Raw genomic sequence first — 27971 nt, 5'->3', positions numbered from 1 at the left:
AATAATTGAGATGTATGACTATGCATTAAGTATATATCTAAAGTTCTTCCATTAATTCAATACAGAAAAAAAAGATGCGTAAAGTAGCTAAAAATTCTCTGTGTTTTGACAAAATCCAAGGAGTGCTCTCCCTTGACTCTCCGTGTCAGTTGAATATAGAACACAATGCGCTATCTATACTCTGCAATGATAGAACATGGAGTTGATGGCTTTTGTACCTCAGTTAATGACTCTGTGGTAAAATGACACAAAAAACATGCTTTATTGCAAAAGCCATCATCTGGTGATCAAGACACAGTGGTTTACTGCATAGCCTGGGGTCGCTGGTTTTTCATCATGTCCCCGGGGCATACTACCAGAAATTCAGGCACTATATTCTGCAGACCGGCACATTACAACTGCATGTACTGTCCATAAACTGACTGTTCCTTTCCTTTTTCTATGTTAGCATTGCACAATGACTCATTTGGTGGTCAGAAATTGCATGTGTTTAGCAAGAATTGGTATGGGCTAAAAAAAATTTCAAAAAAATATTTTTCAGCACTCTGAATACTTGTACCTTGAGATAACCAAATAGTAATTTTTTCAATTTCTTTATTTTGTTTCATTGTAAAAAGTCAAATATAATTCAATTTACAATTCACTATGTACAGAATTCAACAACTGCAATTTGACATATTAAAATTGCATAAAATGAGTATAACAAATTTTTGATGATAAAAAGGAGTGTGTAAAATGAAAATGAATGATAAGTCATTAAAACATCAATGTATGCAAGAGAATGCTTTGCATTCTGTGAAAAACAATGAGAAACAATGCACATTCAATTGTACTTAGAAGATTACATCATGATAAGAGATCTATGTTATCACCATACAAGAGAATACTGATTTAATGTTAACAATAATTTAAATTTTTATAGAATTAAGAGGAAATGGATGCTAGCTAAACCCTGAAGTAACTGACTATGATTATCTTGATGATATCATTTGACATCAAACAGCACCTTTGAATTAGTGTGACTTTTTAAAGTCTTGCTTCACATAACTGTAGGCCCGTATTTCATTACCATGGCAACAAACTACAGATATGGCAGCATATATATATTTTTGGCACATTACACGGACTCTCTGGTCGTCATTTAAGACACAACTAGACTACAACATCGGATTTGAAAAACAAATTGTCAATCTCGTGTACGAGTTCATCCGGATTGATGGTGTAACTTCCAGATGTGGTTGTGGAGTTTCCATCATCGTCTCGCGTTATAACGCTCTCACTGACCGTGTCGTCAATGTCTTGTAATGAGTAACGGAGACCAAAAGTACTGTGAGTGGCCTCATCCAAAGTGTCTAAATGCGTGCGGCCATTCACAAAACTCAAACCTCTGTCGGCCGACATGCACAGAATCCGAGACAACGATGTCTGGTTGTGATTGTCTTGACTAGAGCGTCCGTGTCTATTTTTAGCACTATCTACTGTGGTATTTGCAGTCACACTGTCGTCACTGAAACTTATGTTTCGAGGATAATTCTCATTGGTGGATATCCGTTTCCTGTAATTGGAATGTAAAACGTTGGTGTGCTTGTTGGAGGAATTATGGGATTGATCCCCTGGTGAAAACTCGTTGCTATAGGCCTGCCTTGTTTCTTCTGAAAGATCAAAAAAGTATACTTGATTATAGTGATATGATAGAGTACAGAACTGCTATATTGAAATGGAATAAAATTGAATTGATTCAACTTGCTATTAATAGGTTAATAAAGCGGGGAATATCAATGACATTTCAAATCACACAGATCAAAACAAAAAAAAGACCTAAAGAACTGATCAGAATATAATGTAACATGCTACGCATTCTTCTGGGAATGTCTAATCATGATGCAAAACACAAAAAGTTCTAAATATCAAACAAAGTTCATCACACTCTAATATAATGTAATACTGAGCAGGCAAATTGATTATGGCATTTCAACTGTGCATCAGGGAGCTATCAGCTTGTGCATGCTCGACTTACCGAGCTGCATTAGACAGTTGTCACACCAGACACTGTTGATAGAATTCTGAGGGAATAGAATCAAAAGACCATATTTCTACAGGGAATGTGATGGAGCATGTATTTCTTATCATTTGTCACATTATTATCTCATTCTCCATTCCCATTCTTCTTGTCTATATGTCTTGGCTTATCAAAACATCTGGTGATACAATGTACAGGCAAAATATCTATGTGCTCTGTGTACGTCTGAACTCAAAGTAATGTATTTGAATCGAATGAGCCTCATACCTGTATCACTCATGGGATTTCCCCTGTTGCTATTTATATCCTCCTCACTTCCTCCTCTTCCACTGTCGCTGGTAGCAGATTCCGCAGACATTTCACTGTCGTCATCACCTGCCTTTCTCAACGCTTGGTCTCTTCGGTTCTGTAAAATCATCAAAGAGAATACTTAGAATGCGTATGAAAATCATAACTGCTGGAAGGAACGATTTTTGCAATTAAGGAGTTCAAAGGAAGGCTCGTGGAATAAAAGTGAATAGATTGACTTCTCGCATGTGAGGAAAACTTTAGAGTAACTTGGTATGGATCATTAGAGAGGGAGATTTTTGTTAGGAACCTTGGGAGTATCTTGTGTTGTGTAAACCAAATGAAGCAGTTCCTGGACCAAATGGGACGAGTTACGATTAGCCTTGTTTGGGGAGGGGTCCCCCAGCAGACTATCCAAACAGCATAAAGAATCAAGGGCCCTTCAATGACCAGTAACACTTGTCACTTTTTAAACCAATTCAGATTTTCCGCTGTATTGAACGAATTATGGTGAGGATAAAAGACCAGTGTGACTCGACAAGTGTTGGAGGGGTTTTGGGTCCGTTGTAATGTGAACACCGATCGTTAACCACAATGCCCCACATGATATCCTGGAATTTCCCCCCAGGCCCATCGCCTCCCCAACGCCCTGGCCTGTAATCAGCCATCGCGTCTCACCCCCAGGATTTCAAAAACCTTTCACACCACTATAAATACACTACATGAATCTTTTTTTACCTCTCAATAAAACACATAATTGATTAAATCATGAATTTACTGAATAAAAGTTCAAAGTTTTCTTCTTTTTTTTAAAGTTCGTGTAGATTATTATCACATTAAGTATGGGATAGGATCGAACTTTCTGATACAAATTGATTAAATCTTTGTGAATTTATAAACACAAAGTAAAAGTTTTCTTTCACAAAAATACAGTACTTGTGGTTTATTATCACATGCTTGGGAACTGGTGCATAAACTCCACTATATAATACCTTTTCCTGCAGTTGTTGCAGCCATGTTGGTGAGGGGGTCTGCTGGTGATACAAGGTGTTCAGATTCTTCTCAGTCAAATGGTCCTTGGAAAAATCCGAGTGATGGCTACTATTGGTCAGAATGGAACTGCAAGCCTGGGGACCCTGCTTAAAAATAAAATAAATTATGTAATTATCAACAAAACAACAAAGGTAGCAAAGAGAACAAAACGATGAACTTGATACTGCGGGGAGCTAGTCATTAAAATCACACTGCAGTAGATTTTGTAGCGATAGTATGGCACTTTGTGTTGATTTAAACAAGCACTCTGACAATTGCTACAACCTTCAGACGCTCTGCATGACCTTAGAGATAGTAACAGATTACAGAGAAATTCTGCAATTACCTACACCCGTCACAAAGCGCGCATACCATCAACATTTAAACAAGCCTTGGTCCCTAGAACTGCATTGATCAGCGGTGTTCACAAAAAATCAATTAAGGTGAACTTGAATTTGTAATGTTTACTTCTTGAAGAATCGTGAAGAGCAATTCAGTGAAATTTAATGCCATCTTTATGGTTATTTAAGTGACACTAGAGCTTCTTACATAGTTGAAAGCAATACTTGGTTAAAGGGGTGGGCTTTTAATATCTTATTCTAAAACAGCAAATGTGGATTTTACATATTAATGCTTGTGAACAAAAATGAAAAATCATTTTTTTTCCATTAAAAATATCTGAAAATTATTACCTGTGTACATGAGAAGATATTTATCAAATATGCACACTATTATCAATTTAATCTATGGAAAATGAATTTTTTTTTTTAGAATATCTGTATTTTGAGCAAAATTGTTCATAGTGTAATGTAATTCTAAACAAATAGAATAAAAAATGTTTGTCTAGAAAAACTTGAATAAAAAAGCAGGCCTGACCCTACCTAAAAATTCTTTTCTGACAAACTAAATTTTTTTGTTGGATTAAATATGTTTATCTTTGGTAGATCACAGAGACATTGGCAAGAGTCTGCTGAGGTCTAAAACTTCAAGTGGTCTGCAAATAAGTCAATATCCCTTAGCTATGCCAAATTCTACAGAAAATCCTACGAAAAAACAAAGGGCTGAGGGGAGATGAGTCGAGTATGTCACAGTGCTTAATCCACCCTGCATGAATATTCGTCTTACCCAAGAAATTTAAAGAGCGCATTCAGGGGACGGGGAAAGTTATCTTTTAACTGACTTTTGGAGCGAGTTTCATGACTATTTTAGTAGGTGTTGATTGCCAAGGGGATTAGATAATTAAGATACTTGTAAAACAGAGGCGAAAATATTGACTTTTGAACAAGCAGGTTCCAGGGTCCTTACATAAACAAAACTCTTGGCCCAAATTGGTTTCAATTGAATTGTATCATTTGTTAGGAGGTATTTTGCTAACAGTTGATTCTCTGAGAAAGTGAAAGTGGTCAATAGGCGGAAATCTTAAAACCTCAAACAAATACAAGAGTCATTTAAAAACGGCTGGTCATAACGTCCCTTTCAAATATCGTCCTTGCGGTCAGAAATAAAATTCCTTAAAGTATATGCGAAAAACTTGAAGCATATTAATTAATAAAGAATGTATACATTGCTAACAGGATTAAAAGTCATCTTGATTTCTTACGTGAGTCAGATACATAAAAAGAAGGATTGCTCAAGATTTTTACCTATGGACTTAATAAAATAAACACGAATGGTGTATTCTGGTCAAATTGATGTATGTCCACCAATCAATGCCGATCAGATACAGGACATAACAGTTCCATTAATCCTGGGACCACTGGTCATTTGTCTTCATAATCTATTCATGTTCAGATCAGCCCCGACAAATTTACCTAATTACCATTAACGGTTACGAATACACTCAGCATATGGGGCAGTCTTAATTAAGTTTAATCAATTCTCTCTTGGTGTCATCTTGTTCTTCATACCTACAGGGGTCGGGTGACACTGAACCTGATAAATACCCCGCTACCCTGACATGTACCCAGAGATCTGATCAGGCCAGAATCTGATTGGGCAGTCCCAACACCTAGCCACTGTCTGATGACTCAAGTATTTTATCACTTATGTGTTAATTTGTGAATGCCCATCACATAACATGAACAATGTCTGATCAATCACATTTTTGTGTCAAGTAACCATGACTTTCACTGTTCACTTACAATGAGGAATTTGAAAACATTTTTACGCCGAAAATTCTTTTCCCAAATACAATATTTTATTTATAAAAAAAAAATGAAAATATATTTCTATTTTTAGGATAAATTGATCTTTAAGAGTATGAAAAATATGTTTATATTTTTTAATGCATTTATGAAAATATATAAAATAAATTTTTTCATGAAATTATGAAAAATATATATATGTCTTCTTATTAATGAGATAAATAAATCTTTTACATTGGTATCTTTTTAAAATATATAAAATTACCTCTAGAGGTTTCCCATCCATGGAGTAGGCCGAGTGGGGGTTCTTGAGGTAGGAGGAGAATGAGGTGATGTTGGTCAGTGAGGAGATGTTCATGGAGTCCTCGTCACTCAGAGAGAAGCTCACCTCCTTCTTGTTCCTCTTGATGTCCGTGAACTGGGGCGTCCCGGCCATCACCAGGGTCTCCGGGTTCTTCAGATCCACGCGCACCTCTGCCTTGGATTCCTTCCGATGCTGGCGGTGCCGGTCCACATACTTCACGATGCAAATGGCTGCAATGATGGCCACTGAGAGAATGACTGTAACCACCACAATGGCTATGACGATCACGATGTTATTCTCTCCTGACCCTGGGGACTGGGCTCCTAGGACCGTGTTGTTGCTAACTGTGATGATCACATTCAGGTTAGCAAACATGGTGAAAACTCCATTCTTCACTCCCAGCACCAGCCTGTATGAGTCCGAGTCATACAGATGCATGGTCTTTGCGATCATCAACTCTCCGGTCTCGGCATTCATTTTGAAGAGGTCAGGCTTGGTGGGTTCAACTTTATGGATGTAAAAGGAAAGAACGGAATTGTTGCCTTCGTCGATGTCATCAGCCTCCACTCTAGCAATCACTGAATCCTTGGGGGTGGTGTACATCAGTTTGATTGTGTTGTTATGGTTATCAGGGTAAATAATTCGCGGCATATTGTCATTGGCATCCAATACATGGACAGTCACAAGAGCCATGCTAGAGCGAGGGGGGTTCCCCTTATCTGTCACGGTCACATTGAAGTTATACACTGTCTTCAGCTCCCTATCCAGCATTCCTGCCTTCAGCAAGCCAGTATCATAGTCTAAAATAAATTCAGGGTATCTAGGAGAGGCAAAGTCAAAAGAAAACTGTCCATTTGGTCCTGCGTCTGGGTCTTCCGCAAACAGACGTCCAACAATGGGCAGGTTCTTTTGTTCCTCTAGGACGTAAAATTCAAAGTGAGACTTCTTGAACATTGGAGTGTTGTCATTTTCATCTTCCAGGGTGAGTCTGATGAGGGTGGAAGATTTTAGCTGGGGGTTGCCAGCATCAGATGCATTCACATGAAACAGAATGACAGGTGACATTTCACGATCCAGTGACTTTTTTACAGTTACAACCCCTGATGTTGAATCAACATGAAAACTATCGCTTCCGTCAGTGTGCATGAAGTATGTAACTTTTCCGGCAAGACCCGAATCTTTGTCGACTGCTTTCACAGTTGTGATGACTTCGTTTGGAGGGTTGTTCTCTTTGATGGTGGCCCGGTATATGGACTGTAAAAACACTGGGTTGTTGTCGTTGACATCCAGGACGTTGATGAGGAAGCTGGACGTGTTCTGGTGCTGGGGAATTCCCTGATCCTGGCACTGTATAGTCACATTGTGAACATGCCTAGATTCATAATCCAGGGGACTTTTGATGATAACTTTATACATGTTGTTAAAAATTTCTTCAATTTTGAAGAATTCTCCCAATACTTGACACTGAATTTCTCCGTTTGGGCCGCTGTCTAGATCGGACACAGCAAAGTTAGCTACGTATCTTCCAACTTCTGCTGATTCCAAGATGTCTGTTCCATCAGGAAGCAAATTTACACTGATTTGTGGGGCGTTGTCATTGACGTCCAAGATATTGATGTTCACGACGGAGGTAGAGGATTTTGGTTCTCTTCCCTTGTCCTGAACTTCGACTAAAAACTGATAATTATCCTCTTCCTCATAGTCAATTTCTGATATTGTATAAATCTCTCCAGAAGTTTTATTTACAGCAAATTTGTCTTTAATTTTTTGTGGCACTCTTGAATTGAATGCAAATGTAAATTCACCATTTTCATTAATATCCAAATCTTGGGCAGACAAAGTTAAAACATTTTTCCCAACAGGGTGGTTTTCTGGGATAGAAGCATCATATTTGGCCTGAGAAAACAATGGTTTATTGTCATTATCATCAATCACAGTAATATTCACCATAACCGTCCCTGAGCGCTGAGGAAATCCCCCATCCTTGGCAACAATCTCCACTTGGTAAAAATCTAAAGTTTCCCTGTCCAACTTGTACCGCACAACAAGTCCCAGGTCTGTGGTGCCGTCAATGTTTTTGATTTCTTTAAGTCCAAACATTTCATTGCTGGGTTTGAGCGTGTAGGATTTTATGGAGTTGTTGATGCCCATGTCTGGGTCCACCGCTCCGCTGGTCAGCAGAACGAAATCCACCGGCACCGACTCCTGAACATCCAGCGCCACCTGAGATTGCGGAAACGTGGGAGCATTGTCATTGGCATCCAGAATATTAACTTTGATTGCAAAGATTTTGAAGAGATCTAGACTGCTGTGCTGTTGGTCCTGCTTGTACACAGCTACACTGAACTCGAGAACACATTTAACTTCAAACTCACACAGGACCTCTCGGTCGAGAACACTCGCGGTTTTGATTGTGCTCGATTTTTCATCAATTATGAAATATGAAGCATCCTTACTTCCCTGCGTCAGAATTTGAAATTTCATGCGTTCTAGTTCCTCCTGAGTAACATTGGCCTTTAGTAAACTGTCCACGGCAACATTGCCCACAAACGTTTCACGAGACTGCTGTTCCAGTAAATCGTATTTGAGAGAGATTTCTTGGCCCACACTCATCTGTGTGTAAATGTCCAAAGCAAGGAGAAGAAAGAGTTGTCGGATGCCTTGCCCCATCATGCATTATTGACAGCACTCCATTCAAGGAAATTTAAATCAGTTTCTTTTTGTTTTATTTAATGGTACTCTGATGTATGGTGGTAAGAAAAACTTCACACACCTACAAAAAAAGAAAGAAAATACTTAAAATATGTGACATATTTACTAACAAAAAAATGGATCATGTACAAAGTAAATTTGCTAAATAATTATGATTGATTGTGGAGTTTTTCAAAAGAAAAATAAATGAGCTAAAGTATTTTATGTATGAAGATAAATTCAACTTTCATAAATCATAATTAAACTCTGACCTAGTTAAAAGGGTAAAAAAATCTATTGAGTAAATTCACCTGGTTATGATATATTACTCCCAATAACAAAATCAATGTTTTTTTTCCTCAAAAAGAACATCCACTCACTACAAGACAGTACAGGCCCATGAAAAATGCATGGACACAATTCTGTGAGAGTTCATGGAGGGGGAGGGGCTTAGCATGCATGCCTGGCTCAATACCAGCACTGACTGACCAATCGAGTGAAGCCTTGACCAATCAGAACGCTTCATTGACCACTGTACAGAATAGGTATGATTGTGTAAACACTATCTGTGTGTACAAATCCTATAATGGATTGACATCAAATATTAAAAAACACCCTCTGCCAGATTTAGAATAATTTTTTCCTTCTAATTTTTTTACACACCATAAGCCTTGTAGAAATAAAAATACTTTACATTTTCTGCACTTTTGTGATAAATTATATTATGTTTTTGCCTATTTTTTTAATATAAATTACTACCAAGCAACAAATTGCCTGGAGATATTTCTTTATGGCAAAACAAACAGAAAGTTAAATAAACAAACAGAAAGCTACTGCTGTTTTTGATAAATGACTTAATGATCACTGTTTGTAAATAACAGTTTTTTGTATAAACATTCAACAGCCTTCAAAGACATCCATTATCTCCATGTGTTCACACCAATTCTGGATGAAGCTTTGATGTGGACTTTTGGTTTTTATAGCCATGTCATAAGGCATTAAAAATAAGATGAATGATATTTGACAAAAATGTGCATAGCCAATAATTTTAAAAATAAAATATCCAAAAAAAAACCCAACAGCAAAATGGATTTTATTTTTTAAAACCATGTATAACTATAGATGCTAAATAACATTTTTCTAGTGTCAACTATATTTAATATCTTTTATGTATTTTTTTTTAACATATACTCCAATACTCCTTTTATAATCCTATAAAAGCATGCAGTACTTTCAAAATAAGGAGAGAACTTTGAAAAGTACAATTAAGAATAACAGAATAAACAAGAATTAAAGAAAAGGAAAATGTCCAAGCTGTGTCTAAACCACAGGGTGTCTTTGTTTTTCTCCCTGGGTGGGGGAGGCTCTTGGCTCACTGACCAGAGTATAATTCTCCCCTGTACAGTACCTGCCTCTCTGATATGTTTGAGTTGGACTTATCCTGAGCCATGTAATGAAATTAGCAGATAATCTAATCAGGTTTTAACCACAAGGTTTACTAGCTTTTAACATCTTGACAAGATTACCAGGCTCATTGTTTGATATTTCCTCTGGTCATGTTAAAAGGAAGAACGTACCTTGGAATTTCAATAATAGCTTTTAGATTCAGTTTTATGATTTTTAAATTAATATCAATTGTTGTCAATAAATTCTTCAATCAGATAGACTCTGATTTACAATGCCCTAAAATTACAGAATGAACTTGAATTTTAAATTGTACCTGTTTTTTAAAGACAAGAGTTATTTCACACCTAATAAATTTTCTGTTCTCTTTTTAAGAAGGCATAATAAAAAGCAATCAGTAATGTTTCAGTAACAATAATGTTGTAATTAAGAAGACAATTTTGGTACATACCTAGATTCTATCAAATGAAAAGAAAAAATTGAAACTATTTTAATCTTTAAATAAAATTTGCTTAATTGCTCTCAGTCATGCAAGATCCTCAATTACATGCATAGATTAAAAAGATTCCAAAACCTATGAAAAAACAAAAACACAAGAAAATTCTTTGTTATGTGGTATATCAGTCAATGGTCATTGTGGAGAATAGACATGCCACAGGAAATTTTCACCATTGAACTATGGCCAAATATTTGAATCTTAAAGTATTTCTCATTAGGCTTTAATTATCTAACAGTTAAAGGATTTGACTTTAATGTTTAAATACTGTATCAACATCCTACAGCTGAAAATCTGCGGCACAGATAAATCCTGCTTACCAAGGGGAGATAACTCTGATACAAGGGAGGTTATCACTGGTTAAAGAAGATTAAGGCATGGTGCCTTTATCTGTATCTAGTCAATATTACTAATGTTATCAATCCCCACAGAATCTGTCAGAAGCGAGCCTGCTTAGCAACAACCGAGGGAGCCTGTCACTCATAAGGGGGAATGTCTGGTGACAAGAAAACACCGAAAATTGTTACACACTCGCAAAGATTAGAGAGGCAATAAATTCAGTAGCACAAGGTGTCAGCAGTCTTGGGTAGCAGCTCTGGGGCCGAAAACAATACAAACTTCAGCGCACTTGTGGAATTCTCTTATAGAACATTATCAATGAATGTGAAAGTCATCCATTGAAAACACGTTTATCATTCAATCTAACATCCTGTCTCCCCGTTAGTTCAAACTATGACAAAGAAATGACATACATACCCCAAAACAAGGAATAACAAACTGAGGAAAAACCACCCCAAACCTGAGATCTATATATGTACAAGGTGTATTGAATCAGTTGTAAATCAAGTGGATTGGGGTTTTAGGCCTATCTAGTGGACATATGTCAGAGAGAGAGAGACTTTACAACTGTTTTTACCCTGGTTTCCTTGAGGATACAAGGACATGTATATCCCTTTTCATTCAATCAATGCCCCTCTGTCAAACATTCTTTATTAAGGGTGTCAACCCGCTCAGCAAGCATGACACCAGTATTGCTGTGCCATCTGTACTGTATATTCTGCTAATTATCCTTAAGTAAATAATTAACATATCTGACAAAATAAATAGAAGAAAGTTTGGCTCAATATAATAGGTAGGGAGTAGAGATTAAAGGGGGGTAACTCCTATCATGAGTTGTGGTGCTATCAGTCAATCTACAAGCTGGGGTGTCAGGGGTTTATCAACAGTCTGTCAGTAAGATGTCTTGTTTAATGAAACAGATATCCTCTCCTAGACACCGACTCAAAATCAGATTAACACAGGCACACTATCAGAGGCTTAGGTCTTACTTATTCATTTCACAAGATAAAAGGAGGCTGTGCAAGACAGGCGGAAAATTGACCAATTTACACCTGAACGGAATCTTGGTGGCCAAATTAAGGTTGATTGGGGACCAGATAATCTGATTATAGCTGGTGTTGTCCTCTACACTACTGGGGTAGGAAAGTGTGCTGACCACCAGTTTAATGGCCCCTTTGGTCATACTCATTTTCCAATTAAGTGTTTTATGAGACTGGAAATTGATGATTTTCTGTATGACCCTTAATTAAAAACATGATATTGTTCATCCTCAAATTTGATTTACCGGTACCAATTAAATATAATAAAAAGAATTAAAGCTCAGCTCTTTTTTATAAAATATTTTTAAAAAACTGTATTCAAAAAAATTAAAATAAATTCAAGGTGGGATAATATAAATTATATTGCAATATAACTATTCCTTAAAAGTATAGCTGACATTTTCTCATATTAAAATTACTTACCAAAAGAACAATTTATCTAGCGGTACTATGTAAAAACCACAACCCCATTAGTCGAAGTTAGAATTTTGATGATGGATTTATTGTCTCCAAGATCTAACCATATATACTAGCCACAGCAATAAAATAAATAAAATATTTCTATTTAATATCTTACAAAAAGGTATAGGTATGTAAGTTTCATTCCACAAGCATGACCTCATGAAACCTTTCTAATTCAAGGGTTCTCAGGGCAATTAAAACTCGAATTTGTTAAAAACGCTTACCAATATTCACAATGATTAAAGGAAAGTATTTCAATTTTCAAATAATGATCTGTGAGGAGTGAAATAAAAATGAAAATGAATTTAAATGGATTTCAAAGATTAATAATGCGCATTAATGGCAATTGAGTAAATATCCACAAATGCGTACAGATTCTAAGCCGTGAAATGTATGTACCAAAGAGAATGGTCACTAATGGAGGGTAATCGGAGCTGTTCGAGCTGAGCAATTTGAAGCTGTCCTCCTATTTGCACAAACCACAGAGGGGAGGGCTGGATAAATTCACACAGAATTCGGTAGTTTCCTCGCATTTAAGTTCCCTCATTGATCTAATGCCATCGACAACATGGCAGCTTTTAAGCGCATTGTTAAAATATAGCATGATATATAATTATCTGAAATGCTCATTTTATTATCTTTTTAATATTAAGCAGATTTTAATGGCGATGAAAATTTTCATGTTGACCAATGATATTGCATCCAATATATGATGAGTCAAACAATCCTAATCAATTCAAATGCTCGTTCAAACCCAGTCCCTGTTTTAAAGACTATTAATTTTTATGTCTTTTTTTAAAACTTCTGTTTCGTTTGAAAAAAAATACCAAGAGAAAAAAATGAACTGTAAATATATTTGACAAACAGAGATACTATTTCAAATAGTTATTTGATACTCGAACTTTGAGCTAAAAATCTTCAAATGAAGAAAAAAACTTGCATTTTTCTTACTAGGTATTGAAACTTGGCTGCATGCTTACACTTCAAAGTAAAATTGATTAATTTGGAAGATGTTGGTGGAAGGAGAATGCTAGAGACCTATTGAATAAAACAAGGCGGGCTCGCTCAATAGCCCAGCGGGACATCTACTTTAAACTGTCAACACTTCACATTTTACAAGACAAAACAATGTACAACTCTGATCAATGTTACAACATTCTCTTCTTAAATAGTTTTTGTTTAAAAAATAGCAGAATTTTCCCTACAATCCCTCCCACTAAATAATGAGTTTAAGAAAGAAAAGAGAACAAAAATTAATGAATGCCAAAAAAAAAAAAAAATCCCAACCTTATTACCAACAATTAAGAATTAAGAGTAAATGAACAGGGAAAAAATTAATCTAAATTTCAAACCTATATTTAAAAGAAATAAAACAACTATAAAAATGCATGAAAGTAAAAAAGAAAAAGAAAAAAGAATATCTACCCTCTGATGTATCATAATATCCATCTAAAATTGGCCTCTTGGTCACATGCATTTGACAGTCTCGAGTTTGATAAATCCAAGTCAAACAGCATTTTTTCACGCAGTAAGTGATCTGCGGTGATTCATAGCTTTCACATGTAAGTAAAACGGATCACTCCCGCTTGTCAATACATGGTCAATCTAACAACTCAATTTGGGTTGAAATCCTTGAGTGAATAATTAAAGATTTTTTTTCCCCCTTGTTTGATTTTGTTAGAAACTTTCAACGTGGTTCCCACATAATGGAGAAGCACAATTTAAGGTGTTCTTGAAAGGAAATAATAAGCTTTAACAATTATGTTAATTTCCTATGGCTGTTCAATTGTTCGAGCCTTACAGTAGCTATCCTAAATGGTTACTGCAAGATCAAAATGGGGTTTTAACATATCGTTAATTTGAAACAGAGAAAATATATATTTCTGGCCATGAATGAAAACGTCAATTATCGTTTCGTGAAAAAGATTTTTTGTGCTGATGATTGAACAAAGCGAAAAGGTTGGGCGGTATGGAAAGCAAGCAGATGCGGTCCGCTGAAGCAGATAATGGAGATCTTGATATTTTTCATCTCGTGGAAAAAAAATTTAAAGTCTAGGAGACAAATTACTCATCAATACTTGTGCTTGCTTAACATGCTATTTACAACTCTCAGTTAAATTAATAATCAATGGGGGTATTTTTGAACACCTATGTAAAATAACTGTCAAACAATGTTAGTATCCTGAGGATAGGCGAATTGATCAGAAATGTAGATAGAAGGAGCCACCAAATGGTCACACGCACTCACCCCTATGTACCCACAGTACCGTGACTGACCACTTATCAATTTATTATAAAACATAAATTAGACAATGCATTGAATCTCTATTATCCTATTTTGTCTAGAGTTAAAAGATACATAAAATTCTAAATGTTTAATAAAAATTATGACCAAGTACGGAACTCTTATATAGGTACATTTTTTTATCTTAGAGTATGAGATTTGATAAAGCACCAATTGCTTTTGTTGAGGCAATTATCTTTATCTGAAATCTGTAAAAATATTCCCATACAACTCATGTGGTATGATTTGATAAAAATTTATAATCCAGACAATCTATTGTCAATTCACCAAGAGAACAAAAAATGAAGCAAAGGATAAGCAGTAAGATGAAATTTCCATCCTGTTTTTTTTTTCCTTTCAGGCAATTGTTCCCCCACAAAGAAATGGGACATCAGTTCCCTAACTGCATTAGTTTACAGCTTAAGAATTCTCCAATATTAACTTTACAGATCAGATTTAAGAAAAATTGGAAACCAAACAACCAACAGGTATTTATGCAAGTTATTGAATATGACAAAAAAGACGGCCATTGAAGGGAACGTAGTCTCCAACGAACACAAATCTTTAAAACTAATACCGTTTCCTGTACATCCAGATTGGATAATGCATGATGCAAAATATTTGAAAAGCACTCCAGGACAGAAATTCTAATCTGTTCCACTTGAGAAATACAAAAATTTCATGAGGACCAAACACAAGCGGTGCCCAGAATTGCATCAGATAAATCAAACAACCTTTTTTTTTTTAAGCTGTCATGTATATAGCAATTCACACTTTAAAAAAAATCAAATATAAATTTTGCAATTTATCTAATTTTCAATAAAATTCAATGCACATGTTTGTGACAACAATTTTCAAATTATTTAAAAAACAAAAATTATATCCTTAAAAAAATTCAATTAAAACAACAAAATCAAAATAATAAAACTAAGAGAAATTAATTAAAAAATTTATGAAAAAGCGAAATCTTACAATAAATCTGCTCCAATAACATCCTATTTTTGGCAAAAAGAATATAAAACTTCCTTCTAAAAACATCCAAGTTCTGACTCAAAGATTCAACAATTCGGCCATTGAAACTTTCTCTCTATAGACTGTGTACACAATGATATTACATTCGACTCATGCTGGCATTCTACAAGATACTCTGATATTTGTTTTGCAGAGCATGATTCCATTGTTTCCTGACCAAGAAAAAACAAAACCTATCTCATATTTAAATACTCATTAGTGAAAGTTGAACTACAATATTCAAACCCAATCAAGGGTTGCCGGGGCCAAAGAATGTGTTCATAGAATCGGGACTCCACTGAACATGTTAAACACTCAAAAACAGGTGACAAAAAATACCTGTCAAACTAAACAACCCCACGTAGACGGCAACCCTAGTGCAAAGCAGTGATTTGTCCAAGAAACTTGGCAAAACGCAAAGTAACAAATAATTAAGATAACATATTTAAATAGGCAACCATATAACTTATTTAATATGTAACCATTTAAATTTTTTCTAGCAATGATTGCAGTTTTATATCAATATAAATTTATCATACAGAAATAAATAATTATATCAGATGAACATTATAAATAAAATAAAAACAAATTTTATTCATTTGAACAAAATTTTTTGGACTTTTCATTTTTCTTGACCTTTTGAACGCATCACTAAAACTGTTTCTATTTCAAAAGCTACCTGCCATTAATGTTAAATTTTTAAAAATAAAAATTGAGTTCTAATTTTAAAAAAATGTTAAGTGAATGAATTTTAATGCCCATAGATAGGTCCGATTTGAGCAGATGACACTGTCACCGGCTAGCGGTTCATGGGAAAGGATCACAGACAATTTTGATGAAGTCGTCAAACTGGTGACAGAAACATTCATGCACTATTGATGTCTGGGTGTTAAAGTTTGTACACATTGTAAAGATGCAGTCAAAGGTATCCAGGCATCTGAACGAACCCACAGAAAAAAAAACTAATTTTCTGAAACTACCTCTATTTTTAACATCACTCAGTTTGCAATAGTAAGTTATTCTCAAATAAACTAAGCAGCAAAAGTTACCGTATTTGATTATAGCAATGTAGGTTAAGCAATTGAACAAGTAAATAACCATACTGTTTTAACATATTTTTTTTTTGAAATCCAATATGGAATGCAAATGAAAACAATTTACCTGTATATGGAACCTGTGTTATTTAAGCCAAAAACAAATACCACTGCCAGTACTGAAGGAACATGTACATATAAATACAAGAAAAACAGGCATTCTTGTGATCTCCATAATTGCGTGGCTTTTTATTACGGAATCAATGAGTCGGTATTTAGTGGGCCTACCTACCCCTTAAACAGAATTCTAATGGACTTCTGTCAGTGTTGACTTTACTGAATAAAAGAATTTTCATCCCCAAAGTAAATCACATTGTCCCCTTTAACTTGTTTTCATTCTGAATTTAGTGGTTCCTGAATTGGCCGGGCATGCCTTCGAGTGTCCAGTAATATTGACGTTCCTACACGGTATACAACATACCACAGACCAAACAATGCCAAAAATGCAAAAAAAATTTGATTCTTAATCATATTAGAGCATTGCAGAATATGTACCTTAGAGCAATAACATCTATTTGGGTTTTAATTGTTAAGAATTGATTTTGTTGAAACAAAATCCATTGATCATACTTATATTACATGACAGAGGTTAAAAAAACATTGGGGAATTTTTCGTTATAAAGTATGATAAAACAATTTGTACTACATATGTACAATTAGGTAGAAAAAACCACAGACATAATAGATCAGCAAAGAGCCGGGAAATCACCAGAAAGGCAGAACAAGAAACTCCCAGAAGACAATTGTCATCTGGATTCTAATTGGTCGACAATTGTCAGGTGATAAAGTTACTTCAGGTGAAAAAGTCATCAGGAAATCAGAGAGAAAGGGGGTTACCCAACCTTACATATGGCATATGGCACCAAACAATCTTATAATTTGTACTTCAGACAAATTGCTACTTTCTATCACCTCCCATCAATGGAGTCAACTAAATCTTTTAAAAAGCAAAGTGTATTATTTAACAGTCGGGTTAATATCTTTAAATCTAGTGATTCAGGAAATTGCCATTTCATGAATTAAAATGGGGACCTTTACGGATTATATGATCTCCCTAAAATTAAATTTAAATTCTTAAGACACTTTGATCTTCTTCTAAAAAATCAATAAGCATATTTCTATATATAGGTTCCAGCTATGTACCAAGGAATTCAGGACCTCATGAAATTACTGAGTTCTGATACAAAGAAGAAATATTCTCACTAGGAAACAATACTGATAAAGTGTAAAAGGGCATTAAATGATAAACTGAACTGTCTGTCAAAATGATAGACAGGCAAACAAAGAAATATCCCCGTGTTTACAAGAGAAATTCTCAACTATAAAGAAATTGCATAAAAAATATGTGACGGTCCGTCTTGTACCCAGTATGTGTGAGAGGTGGGGGAGAAAGATGAAAAGGCCGTCTTGATAGATGATGTATTTCTTTTATCTTGGGTAGAATAAGGTCAGAAATGAGGAAATGTGGAGCAATTTCAGATGTATTTTTATTATGACAAAAATATCCTCTTCAGGGAAAAAATTCTAACTGCAACCCTCATTTCTCTTCAAACACCCCTCTGGATTTTAGTGTAAAAACCTTTCTTCCCCTTAGGAAGAAAAGGTTATTCTTAACCCAAGAAGCAATATTTTACACTAATAAATCACATGGTTACTTCCTCCCTGTGTACCTGGTATATTATTGTTTAGTAAATGTGAGACAGTTGTGGTCAGTACACAAGTAACGTGAGATGTTGGTTTGTTGGTTTTTCAGGGCGAGTGGACACAGGCTCAGGTACGACTTTTAACATGAACCACCCCAGCAGCCATCGAAGGTGTCTGACCACTAATGATCTGAGCTGCTACACAAATATTTTCCTACCGGTGATCAGCATTGTCAAAGCCCTGTATTACTCCTAAATCCTCCCATTGATGCCCTAATGACTGTTTTCCTTCAAATCTGCCAGCACAAGAAAAACAGCACAGCCCCTCTTCCAGTCATCACATTGTGCTCTGCTGTAACTTCTACCCGGGAAATGTGCGATTAATGGGACCCCGATTGGATAATTCGTCTTCTGGACACTTTGTGGTCATCTTGACCTGAATGGATTCCATCTCGGTGAAAATGATGGATAACGCTGTCATTTTTTTCAAAGGTGTAATTCTAAACGCAGTTTATTTGAAACTTTGAACTTTTAAAAGTAGCTGATACAAATTTGATAACAAAAAAAGTTTTCCGACGAGTTTAAATTTCTGTCGATACTAGGGCTGAACTCCTGTTTGGGAGGTAGATAAAGTCTATTCAAGTTTTCACTAGGTGCATGCTCCCTATACACCTGACTTAAATCACCTTGCCTAATCTACAAGTCGACATCTATATTTTAAGAGATAGAGATCACCCACATTAAACACCCAAACTCTGTCAATCACAGCCAAGCTTTTGATTCATTTGATCATATTTCTGACTTGGATGTCACACAATCTGTCCTATAATGATATGAATTCTCCAAACCTTTGATTCAACGATATATTAAAAGCAGAATAAAAGTCTTTCTGCCATTGAACCATGTTTTGGGGTATTAAAGAGTCTTTAGGGTCTGGAGAATTTAATAACAATCATGCACCTCATTTAACAAGCTATGGAAGGCTAACAGTAGGGATTCCCTTACATAAAAAGGTGGTCTTCAATATAACTGAAAAATCTAATTTGAATTCATCTAACATGGAAGATTATAAAAATGGGAATTTAATTTCCCATTTTGTTCCATTTCTTTCTTTCTTTCTTTTTTTTTTACCATCAATGAGGATGGCAGCTATTGTTTGGCAAAATTAAAATTATACCTTATTAGAATCTGACATCATTTAGAAGTTTTTTTCATTAAAATCATTCAAAAGATTAATTTTGAATACATGTACCATTAAATTAAATCTAATGTGTAGTAATTGGATTTTTTCTGTAAATAGTACTTACACAAAAAACACACACACACACAAAAGCTGGATGAAGATGGCTAGATGAAGAGGGACTCGAATGCTCTCTGGATCTGGTTGATCATATCCGGAGTAGTGGTCGATCGTTGATGTATCTGGAATGCCTGGCTATTGCACTGCTTGGTCAGGAGACAGGCCGAGTATGCAGCACAGATAGTTGGACCGTATGCTTGAAAAGTAGCACTGAAAGTAAAGAACAAAGAAATGAGGACTTAAATTCCACAGCCTGAATGTTTATGACTGAATGTGTTCCGAGAAAGAAACAATCCTGTACAGCTTAACAATTTATGGACCATATTCATAACATGATTTAATGTTATGTTTTTGATGAAAATTTGCATACAGATTATTTCATTATTAAAGGCAATGAGCAATTTACAAGCAACTCTAATGAAACATTTGCTCCATGTTGGACATCCTAATTTTTCTCCTAACTGTGATTCTCGCCTTAATCTTCTCTACCCAGACAGATGCTAGAGTAGGGGCGTCGCTGATTAATGTTTTTAATTAATGAGTTGAGGACCCTGGAATCCTGAGATATGGTAGCCCCATGACCTAGTGTTAGCAGGGTCCTTCATTTTGACAACCCCGCCTAATGACCCATCAAAAACGATTAGTTCGAACATTGGGACCTTGTTGACAATTTCTTAGATTTGACAATTCGTAGCCCTAGAGTTTGAGATTTGTCACGACCCTCTCTCAAGGAAGACAAATTCAATTTGCATAATTTCATTAGCCGAATATTCAAGCCATCATATTGGTAGCGCCAAAAACAAATTTCATTATCTAAAATACAGAAATTACACAAATTGAGTTGATTGGAAAGTCTGATTTCGGAGATGTTTGTTAAAACATAATGATATCAAATCCTAAACAGCTCATTTAATCTCAACAGTTTCCTCCCACCCCAGCAGAATTCCAAAATTGTCTAAAGTTTATTCAATTCTTATTTTCATTCTTTATCTTAGTTATAACCTTGAAGACAATAAGAATTAGACTCAGCTTTATTTCCAAGTTAACTTTGCTTGATTTCACCAATTTAATTGGGAATATGTAGACATTTCCCCACTAATTACGAAAGAAAATCACACATTCTTCGCAGGAGATTCTCTTTCCTTCTGCCTGTTTGCAGACAAGAGTCCGTAACCCTGCATTAACAACCAATAGATTTTACTTCAAATGGATGAACAAGAGCTCCAAGTGATGAACTATTGTAATTAACAAAATCACATTTTCTGCGGAGGAGAATTTCAGACAGAATTCACTGATCTGTAAATAAGGCAAGTAATTCCAATAGCAGTCATGACCAAATTCTACAGAGAAGTGAAAAATATCTCAATTGGAAAACCCAGTGACTCGGAAGTTAGAGATGCAATGACACAGTATCTTCCTGTTGCCAAGAAACAAAAACAGCTGTTTAGAAATTCTTACAATAAAAGTTAGCTCCCCCATTCAATAAACCATAATATTCATTTTCGCCTCATAACATTTATCAAGAAGATATAGGACCTTTCAAACTTTATGATTAAAATCATATCAATCATGAAGGAAATGAATTTCGCCCCAAATCGGACACAGTCTCATCTAGCCCCTCAGCCATGCAAGCAGTCACGTGCGAGAGCAACTCCTGTGTTTGCTTTCCCTGATTTATCAAGGAAAATCTTTTTAATTTTCTAACAAGAACTTGACCATGTGATGAATTATTCAAATGCCCCTCCATGAACCCACCACCATGTTTCGTGTAATAAAAAAATTACACAAACGAACTTTGTCTACAGATATGGAAAAAAAAGACTGTAGTATGACCATACCAATTTTGTAGTAACCCAAGTGCAGTAAACTGTATTTAATAAGTTTACTACAAAGTGTGTATAAAGTCCTGTTCACAAACAACAGCATTAACGCAAAACTTCCCATAAATTCTTGAAGGGTATCCCATTTTCTGAATCGTGAATTTTACAAAGAAGCTTGTGATAATTTTCCTGATTTGGAAAATTAGTGCTGAGATTATTTCCATAAGTTTGCAAGTAGTAGTAATAGTACACATCTGGTGATGAAACAGGAACTTTGGTTCCTGGGTATTGTAAACTCATCAAAGACTGCACAATCAGTGCTCTCTGAAGGCAGTGTTTTCAGAGGTAAATGGCCCACCTGAGGCTGTCTCTCATCAGGTCGATTACTTTATTGCATGGAGAGAATATTTAGTTCTTTAAGCCAGGGTACTCCTCTATGTTAGACAGAATCAATATACTTAATGAAAACAAGACATATTTCTATGGTAACTTCAGTTGTTTTGTTTTTTTATTATACTCTGTAACAACACACCCACAATAATGACTGTGATTTTCTTCAACAAAGTACATGTATAAAAGAAAAAAAAAACTAAACAGAGTAATAATGATTGATTTCTTAAGGTGACAGAGATAAATGAGTATCAGAGCAAATACAAAGTTTTTCCTGTGTTCTCATTAAATTCCCGGGATCACATGAAATGTGAACATCGTCCACATTGATTCTAAACTAGTCATCTTCTGGCCACTCTAGCAGAAGACAAGGGCAGACATCTTTGATTTGACTGCAGATTCCTTCAAATAAGATTAATGAACGGGCTGATCTTGATAAATTTCTGGGGTAGTCATCACCTCCATCAACAAGCTATTAATAAGGATTATAACTGTAGTGGGTATTTAAATAGGTCACCAACAGCAGAAGGTCCAATCTTGACCAACAAAGTATCGCAGAATTAATGCTTCTCAGAGATAAAAGTATGGTACTTGCATCCAAAGGCAATATAGTGCTCAAGAAAGATGATATGAAGATATCTCAATATTATTTTTTATGAGATGGACAATAAACCACAGTCTAATGGGAAATGCTTCACATGTAATCAGTTTTGATAAATCTTTTTGGCTTTGGAACAGTTGAGTATTTGGGTGTGCAATGTACTGCAGCCAAGAAATAAAAAAGTTTTTGGCACTTTCATTAAAGGCAAAATAAACCTAAGGTTCAAAAGATAATAAAGGTTTGAGTACTGTAAATTCCTAATTAAATGCGTGAAATTAATATCCGCGTAAAATCGCAAAAAGCCCGTCTCGCGGATTTTAAATCTTGCTTTTTATTTTTGAACATATGTAAACTACATGAAAGTATGATAAAATTTCGACATTCGCGATTTTATATTCTCGCGATTTGATGGAAAACTGTTGAATCATGGATTAAGTACTCGTGTAAAATAAGGAATCTACAGTACCTAATATTGATTGTTTAAATTTCTCTTTTAGAAATTCTGATTTTTCTTTTTTGTAAGTCATGAAATTAACAATACCAATAATAAATTCATAATGCACGAAAATCAAACAGGAAGAGATTTTTAAAACAATAATCCTACAACTCATTTGTTATTCAATATTAAGATTTTGTATCACTGAGGAGTCCAATACAAACTAACTCTGGTTACAACTCACCCAGAGGTCGGAGGTGAGAAGACAGAGCAACCACTTCATTAATATTTCACGGATTCTCAGATTTCTTATCTTGGTTTTTGTTTTTGATCGTGAATTATTGAATCACCTGGCAGGTAGATGAAAGCCTCCCCAGGGCCCCCTGCTAAGCCTTCAGAATCTCCAGCTCTACTCTCCAGCAAAGGAAGGGCTGGTCAGGGGAAATGACTTCTAAAAAGGAGCTCTGGGTAATGTTCTCTAAACATGCAGGGAAGTTACTGATTGCCTTTAGATGTGTTATTTACTTTAGGTTGTTTTAGAAAACACATTATTTCTTGCTCTATACAGAAGGAGCCTGTCAGCCATGTAGAACAATTCCAGTGAGTTGTGCAATATTTATTTGATTTTCATAATTATACACTGCAGTATACTTCCGTAAACATTAAGAAAATTAAACAAAATGTTGAAGACGGATATCATCAAAAGGGTAGAGCAAAACGAAGCGGAAAGAATTACAGAAAGAATAAATAGATCATATTGTTTATTCAACTATGGAGAAATCAGAATCTCTCATTGGGTGGCTGTATTTGCTTAGAGACAACTGTCAAGTTCTCAGGATAAAACCAAAAAAAGAAATAAAGTTGTTAATGGATTCTATTTTTATTGCAAAAATACTGTATTTGGAGATGATGCACAGAACATAAAATGTCGTAAAATCTGTCAATCTGAAAATGTCCATAAAATCCACACAAAGGTCCGAGAGATGACTAGGCTTGATTTACTGGGGTGAGGGTCAGGGGTAGGATGCTGGTAGGTAATAATATAGCGACCACTCTGACTCTAAACCTGTCAAATTTCACAATGGCTACCTCCGACTGCCTCTAATCTAAATCCACACCTGTCCAACCCATCGGCAAAAAATCGGAAGCCTGAGTAAACCGAGGGTATGCTATTAAGAAAATTGCTTTGCTTTTTTAGCACTCATAATTAACAGAAATGTTTATACAGCAACATGATTTTTTATTGTTCCTGTGCGATGTAATCCGAGATTGCGGATTGAACGGACACCAGTCAGACACGTGGGGGACGCTCATCCGTATGACGGATGATCAGGGGATGTAATTACTCTGCCTGATTAGTTTGTCTGTCCTTTGTCTGACGACTTTCACCTGGTGGGACACACATTACAGATCATCACCTTTTCAATTATTGGTTAGGGAGGATGTCACAGCCTTGTGATGTAAACATTGCAGGGAAAACAACGAATTTGCTAGAAAAATCTTGTGAAATAAGGAAAAATCAATTCTTGTTCATGGTTGATCGGTCACCTCACAAAGTTACACAATTAGTGAAGTTAATTGTTGCTGTTTTGATTCAAAAACAGTCTAGCATTGTGTACATCATATAAATGATAAATCAATGATACCATGTTGTTCGTGATGATTCGCTTAGTAAGCATGTCTACAGACAATACTTCTTAAATATTAACAACCGCCATTACAGCATCAACAGATGTGACATGCAATGCCATCAATATTTCTAAAGGGGCCTAATATACTCCTAATGCATCCCATTGAAATAAAATTGCGACATGTTTCAATATATTAAGTCATGTATCTAAAATTGATAAAACATGCAGCTACCCGGTCTAACTTTTGCAAGGTAAAAACAGTTCTTATTGAATTTTTTTAGCATTAAAATGAATCAATATTATAATTTTTAACAACAAAATATGTGTGAAAAACAACATGGTAAAGAATAAAGCCTATACAATCAGATGAGAGTCAATGGAAGGGTGAAGTTGTACCATGCAAACACAGCTCTGAAACCTACGCATAAAATCCAACGATTAAGATGAAATCTTAAAATGACTACTTATTCTCTAAGCCTGTACTGATCTGTGCTTCTCTCCAGTTCAATTAAAAGGAAGTTAGAGAAAAGGGATCCTTAAACTATACTTATAAATTTTTTTAAAAACTTCTGATTTAAAAAAAAAAAGGAAGAAGAAAAAAACTAAATTTATTGGCATGCATTGTTACATGATCAAAGTCTTTTGGATGCTAGACAACCAAAGGTCCATGAAATGAGGAACGCTCTAAATCAGAAACTTGATGCAGAATTAAAGACTTGGTAACTATTGCCTCTCAAAGGCATCGGTAAATCCACGTAAAATGACTTAAGCATGGGTAAAGAAATCCGGGTCATGTCTTCTGCTGACCTTATTTGACACTACAATGTCTTCTAGGTGAGAATTGTCACAGCCACTGCCCCTGTAAATTACCACCAGGTGTTGAACTGGTCCTCGTCTATCATCTCCATCAAAAGGCCCACACATTCTGAACACAAGAGCCGGAATAATCGCCAAAAATTCTACACACCTCGTCACAATGTAATTTGAAATTAATTTTTCTTGATTGCTAGAAGATCACCATTATTTGGTGCCATTGATCAAACTTTATGACAGTATCCCTGCCTCTCTCCCTTGTTGATGGGTTAATCACGGATCCTGAGGAATTTTAATCGCAGGATACATTTACAGACATATACTTTTTTTACAACTTGATTTATTCTTCTACTTCATATCAAATTTATGGCATCATGAAGCACAATTTTTAGCTTTATTTTTTTCTTTATCTTTATTGCCTGAAATATTAGCTGGCTTCGTTAAATTTTAAACTTATTTCGTGAAAAAAACTCTTAAATCCACATGCAAGTTTTTCAATTTTAGTTATTTTTTTTTTTAATTTTTGAGAGACACATAGACGATGTGACCGCCCTACGGCTGAAGAGAGACCTGTGTATCGTCAGGCATATGGAACCGCTTGACATGATGGGATTCGTAATTTATTTCTGCATGAAACAGATTTTTCTACTTCAGAGAGAATAGAAACTACTTCATAAGAATTTACCAACACATTGCATACATACAATGTCAGAGAAACACAGCAGTAAATTGAGGGGTGTACATGCTTAACTGCAGTTTAATGAATCCTGGCTATTTTATGTCAGTTTACCGAGTTTATCGAAATTCACAATCCTGCACATGAAAACAGTTTGATTTGATGGGTTTCCTTCATCTAATAAACAAAGGAAGAAAAATAGATTGAAATGTAAAAGCGGTTTGATGAATGATGGAACCAAGGATAGGGAAAAAACTAAATATATTATCACCCTATGGGTTTTTGTATTCTTTTGATGCAAGATGGCAGGAAAAACTGACTGAACAGACCACAAAATGAAAATTCAAAACATATTGTACTTCTACAATTATAAAAGACACAATACCCATCTTCCACCTCCGAAATAAACTTATTCAATGGGATTAGGGGTGACATTCAAAAAGAATTCAAACACAGTTATGTCACAGCTGACAAGGGGGGCTGGGTAGTTCATTAATGGAGGTCATGTATTGGTTTAATCCCTGTAGAAAGTGCTAGGACATGTTGAGAATGATCAGAGTTGTGGAACCACTGAATCCCATGCCACGCTGAGCTTTTTTCCTCATAGAATACCTAACTTCATTTCATCAATACCTGGTACATAGAACCCATATGACAGGGCCGGCTTCAGAACTTGTCAAGAATTTCTACAGAGCGCTTTGCGGCCTTGGTAGGGTGCCTCAAACATTAGAAGAATACCAATATTGTTACACAGTCTTTTATCCGATAGTATTTCCAGACACGAGTCTGGTTATATATATGTGTGTGTGTAGACTATTTGTAGACCTCCATCAAGCCTGTGTCAACACCCTTTGGTTTTTTTTTGTCGATATCTACAGGAAAACAGTTAGCTAGTCACATTGAGAAATATGTGAAGATAAAAGAATAGTTCGGAGATGTATCAGAATTTTTAAGTAACTGCATGAAAATACAGGACACCAGTTTCAGGAATCTCACCAGGTGTGTCTCCAAAATAAACATTAACAGCATTTAAAAACATTTATTTGATATCAATCTAAACACCCTTATTCATTTTCCATAATATAAGATGTTAATTTTTCAATTTAAATCACCAAGTCAGAAAATCCTAATATTTTTAGTATCAATTTACCATCATTCCACCTTACAAATAAATATCCCTTTTCAGAGAAATGAAGCATTAAATTCTATAGTTAAAAAAAAAAAGAATTTAAAATAATCTGAAATTTCACTTCGCATTGCATGCCACATATTAATTCTAATCCATTTTATAGTTTGATGAAGCTTCTGCATGAAATCTAAATTTTTTCTGTTAACATGATGATTACTGGTTTGTTAGAACACCTTCTGAAATTAGCTAGCTGGAACATTCAGAACGCTCATTGACTTATCGCTGACACAATGTTGAGTTTGTGTGAACAGAAAACTACAAACCCATAACACATCAATAATGTATCTGTCTACATTTCAACTTTCAAAATAATTTCTATCTTATATAAAATGAAGCCATTATTTCATATAGATATCATCAATTTTCTATACCAACAACACGGAATATGTTGCTAATGACTGCTACACAAAGTGTACGTTTTATTAGAAACTAATTTCAAATCATTAATTAATATTATTACATACTGTATTTCTGATTAAAGGACACAAGGTTAAGTGGACATTGATATTCCAGCAACATCTGACAACTAGTCAATATAATCCTATAAGAGGACTAATCCATGTTATATAATCGGAACTCACGACCAAAAATTCTGAGTACGTACCGTACATAAAATTGAAAGTATGCTGATTGACAAAAAAATCTCATTTTCTTCCAACAATATAAAATTACAATAAAACAGCCCCCATATGTCATAAAAATAGGAAAGCAGACTCACCAATGTATAGTAAATCTCAGTCACACATTGATCACCTGAATGTTTGTAAAGAGGCTTAGCCAGGTACATGCAGTGAATACTTTTCACATAAGCTTGTGCTCAGCAGTACTGCTGTGTATCATTAAGCTCCGCCCACAAATGTCAA

General features: G+C 35.3%; 1 protein-coding gene across 5 annotated transcripts; it reads right to left on the bottom strand.

Annotated features, from left to right (window-relative positions):
• Positions 1-577: 577 nt before the first annotated feature.
• On the bottom strand, positions 578-27969 carry LOC105336380 (protocadherin beta-11). Of its 5 annotated transcripts, none has more exons than XM_066076872.1 (6): positions 27827-27968; positions 19560-19762; positions 5750-8561; positions 3301-3447; positions 2288-2426; positions 578-1652 (listed from the first exon to the last, which is right to left on the bottom strand). In XM_066076872.1, exons 3-6 carry the CDS (start codon positions 8459-8461, stop codon positions 1153-1155), a joined length of 3498 nt encoding a protein of 1165 aa, XP_065932944.1. In that variant the 5' UTR covers positions 8462-8561; positions 19560-19762; positions 27827-27968; the 3' UTR covers positions 578-1152. The 5 variants fall into 5 exon arrangements, with proteins under 5 accessions (XP_065932944.1, XP_065932945.1, XP_011438981.3 ...); XM_066076873.1 differs by having other exon boundaries at positions 3301-3444; XM_066076874.1 differs by lacking the exon at positions 578-1652 and adding an exon at positions 2018-2063 and having other exon boundaries at positions 27827-27969.
• Positions 27970-27971: the final 2 nt, after the last annotated feature.

This window comes from Magallana gigas, chromosome 2 (genome assembly GCF_963853765.1).
Source record: "Magallana gigas chromosome 2, xbMagGiga1.1, whole genome shotgun sequence".
In the NCBI taxonomy this organism is placed as follows: Eukaryota; Metazoa; Mollusca; class Bivalvia; order Ostreida; family Ostreidae; genus Magallana; species Magallana gigas.
The sequence above is the reverse complement of the archived record's forward strand: the minus strand, read 5'-3'. Positions and strand labels throughout refer to the sequence as shown.

Bases quoted from the DNA above. Each gene is read 5' to 3' on its own strand.
- LOC105336380 (XM_066076872.1), bottom strand. From the start codon at position 8,461: ATGATGGGGCAAGGCATCCGACAACTCTTTCTTCTCCTTGCTTTGGAC. The intron at 2,427-3,300 runs GTATTATATAGT...ATGATTTTACAG, and splicing joins TGCAACAACTGCAGGAAAAG to AACCGAAGAGACCAAGCGTT. The intron at 1,653-2,287 runs GTATGAGGCTCA...TTGATCTTTCAG, and splicing joins AAATCCCATGAGTGATACAG to AAGAAACAAGGCAGGCCTAT.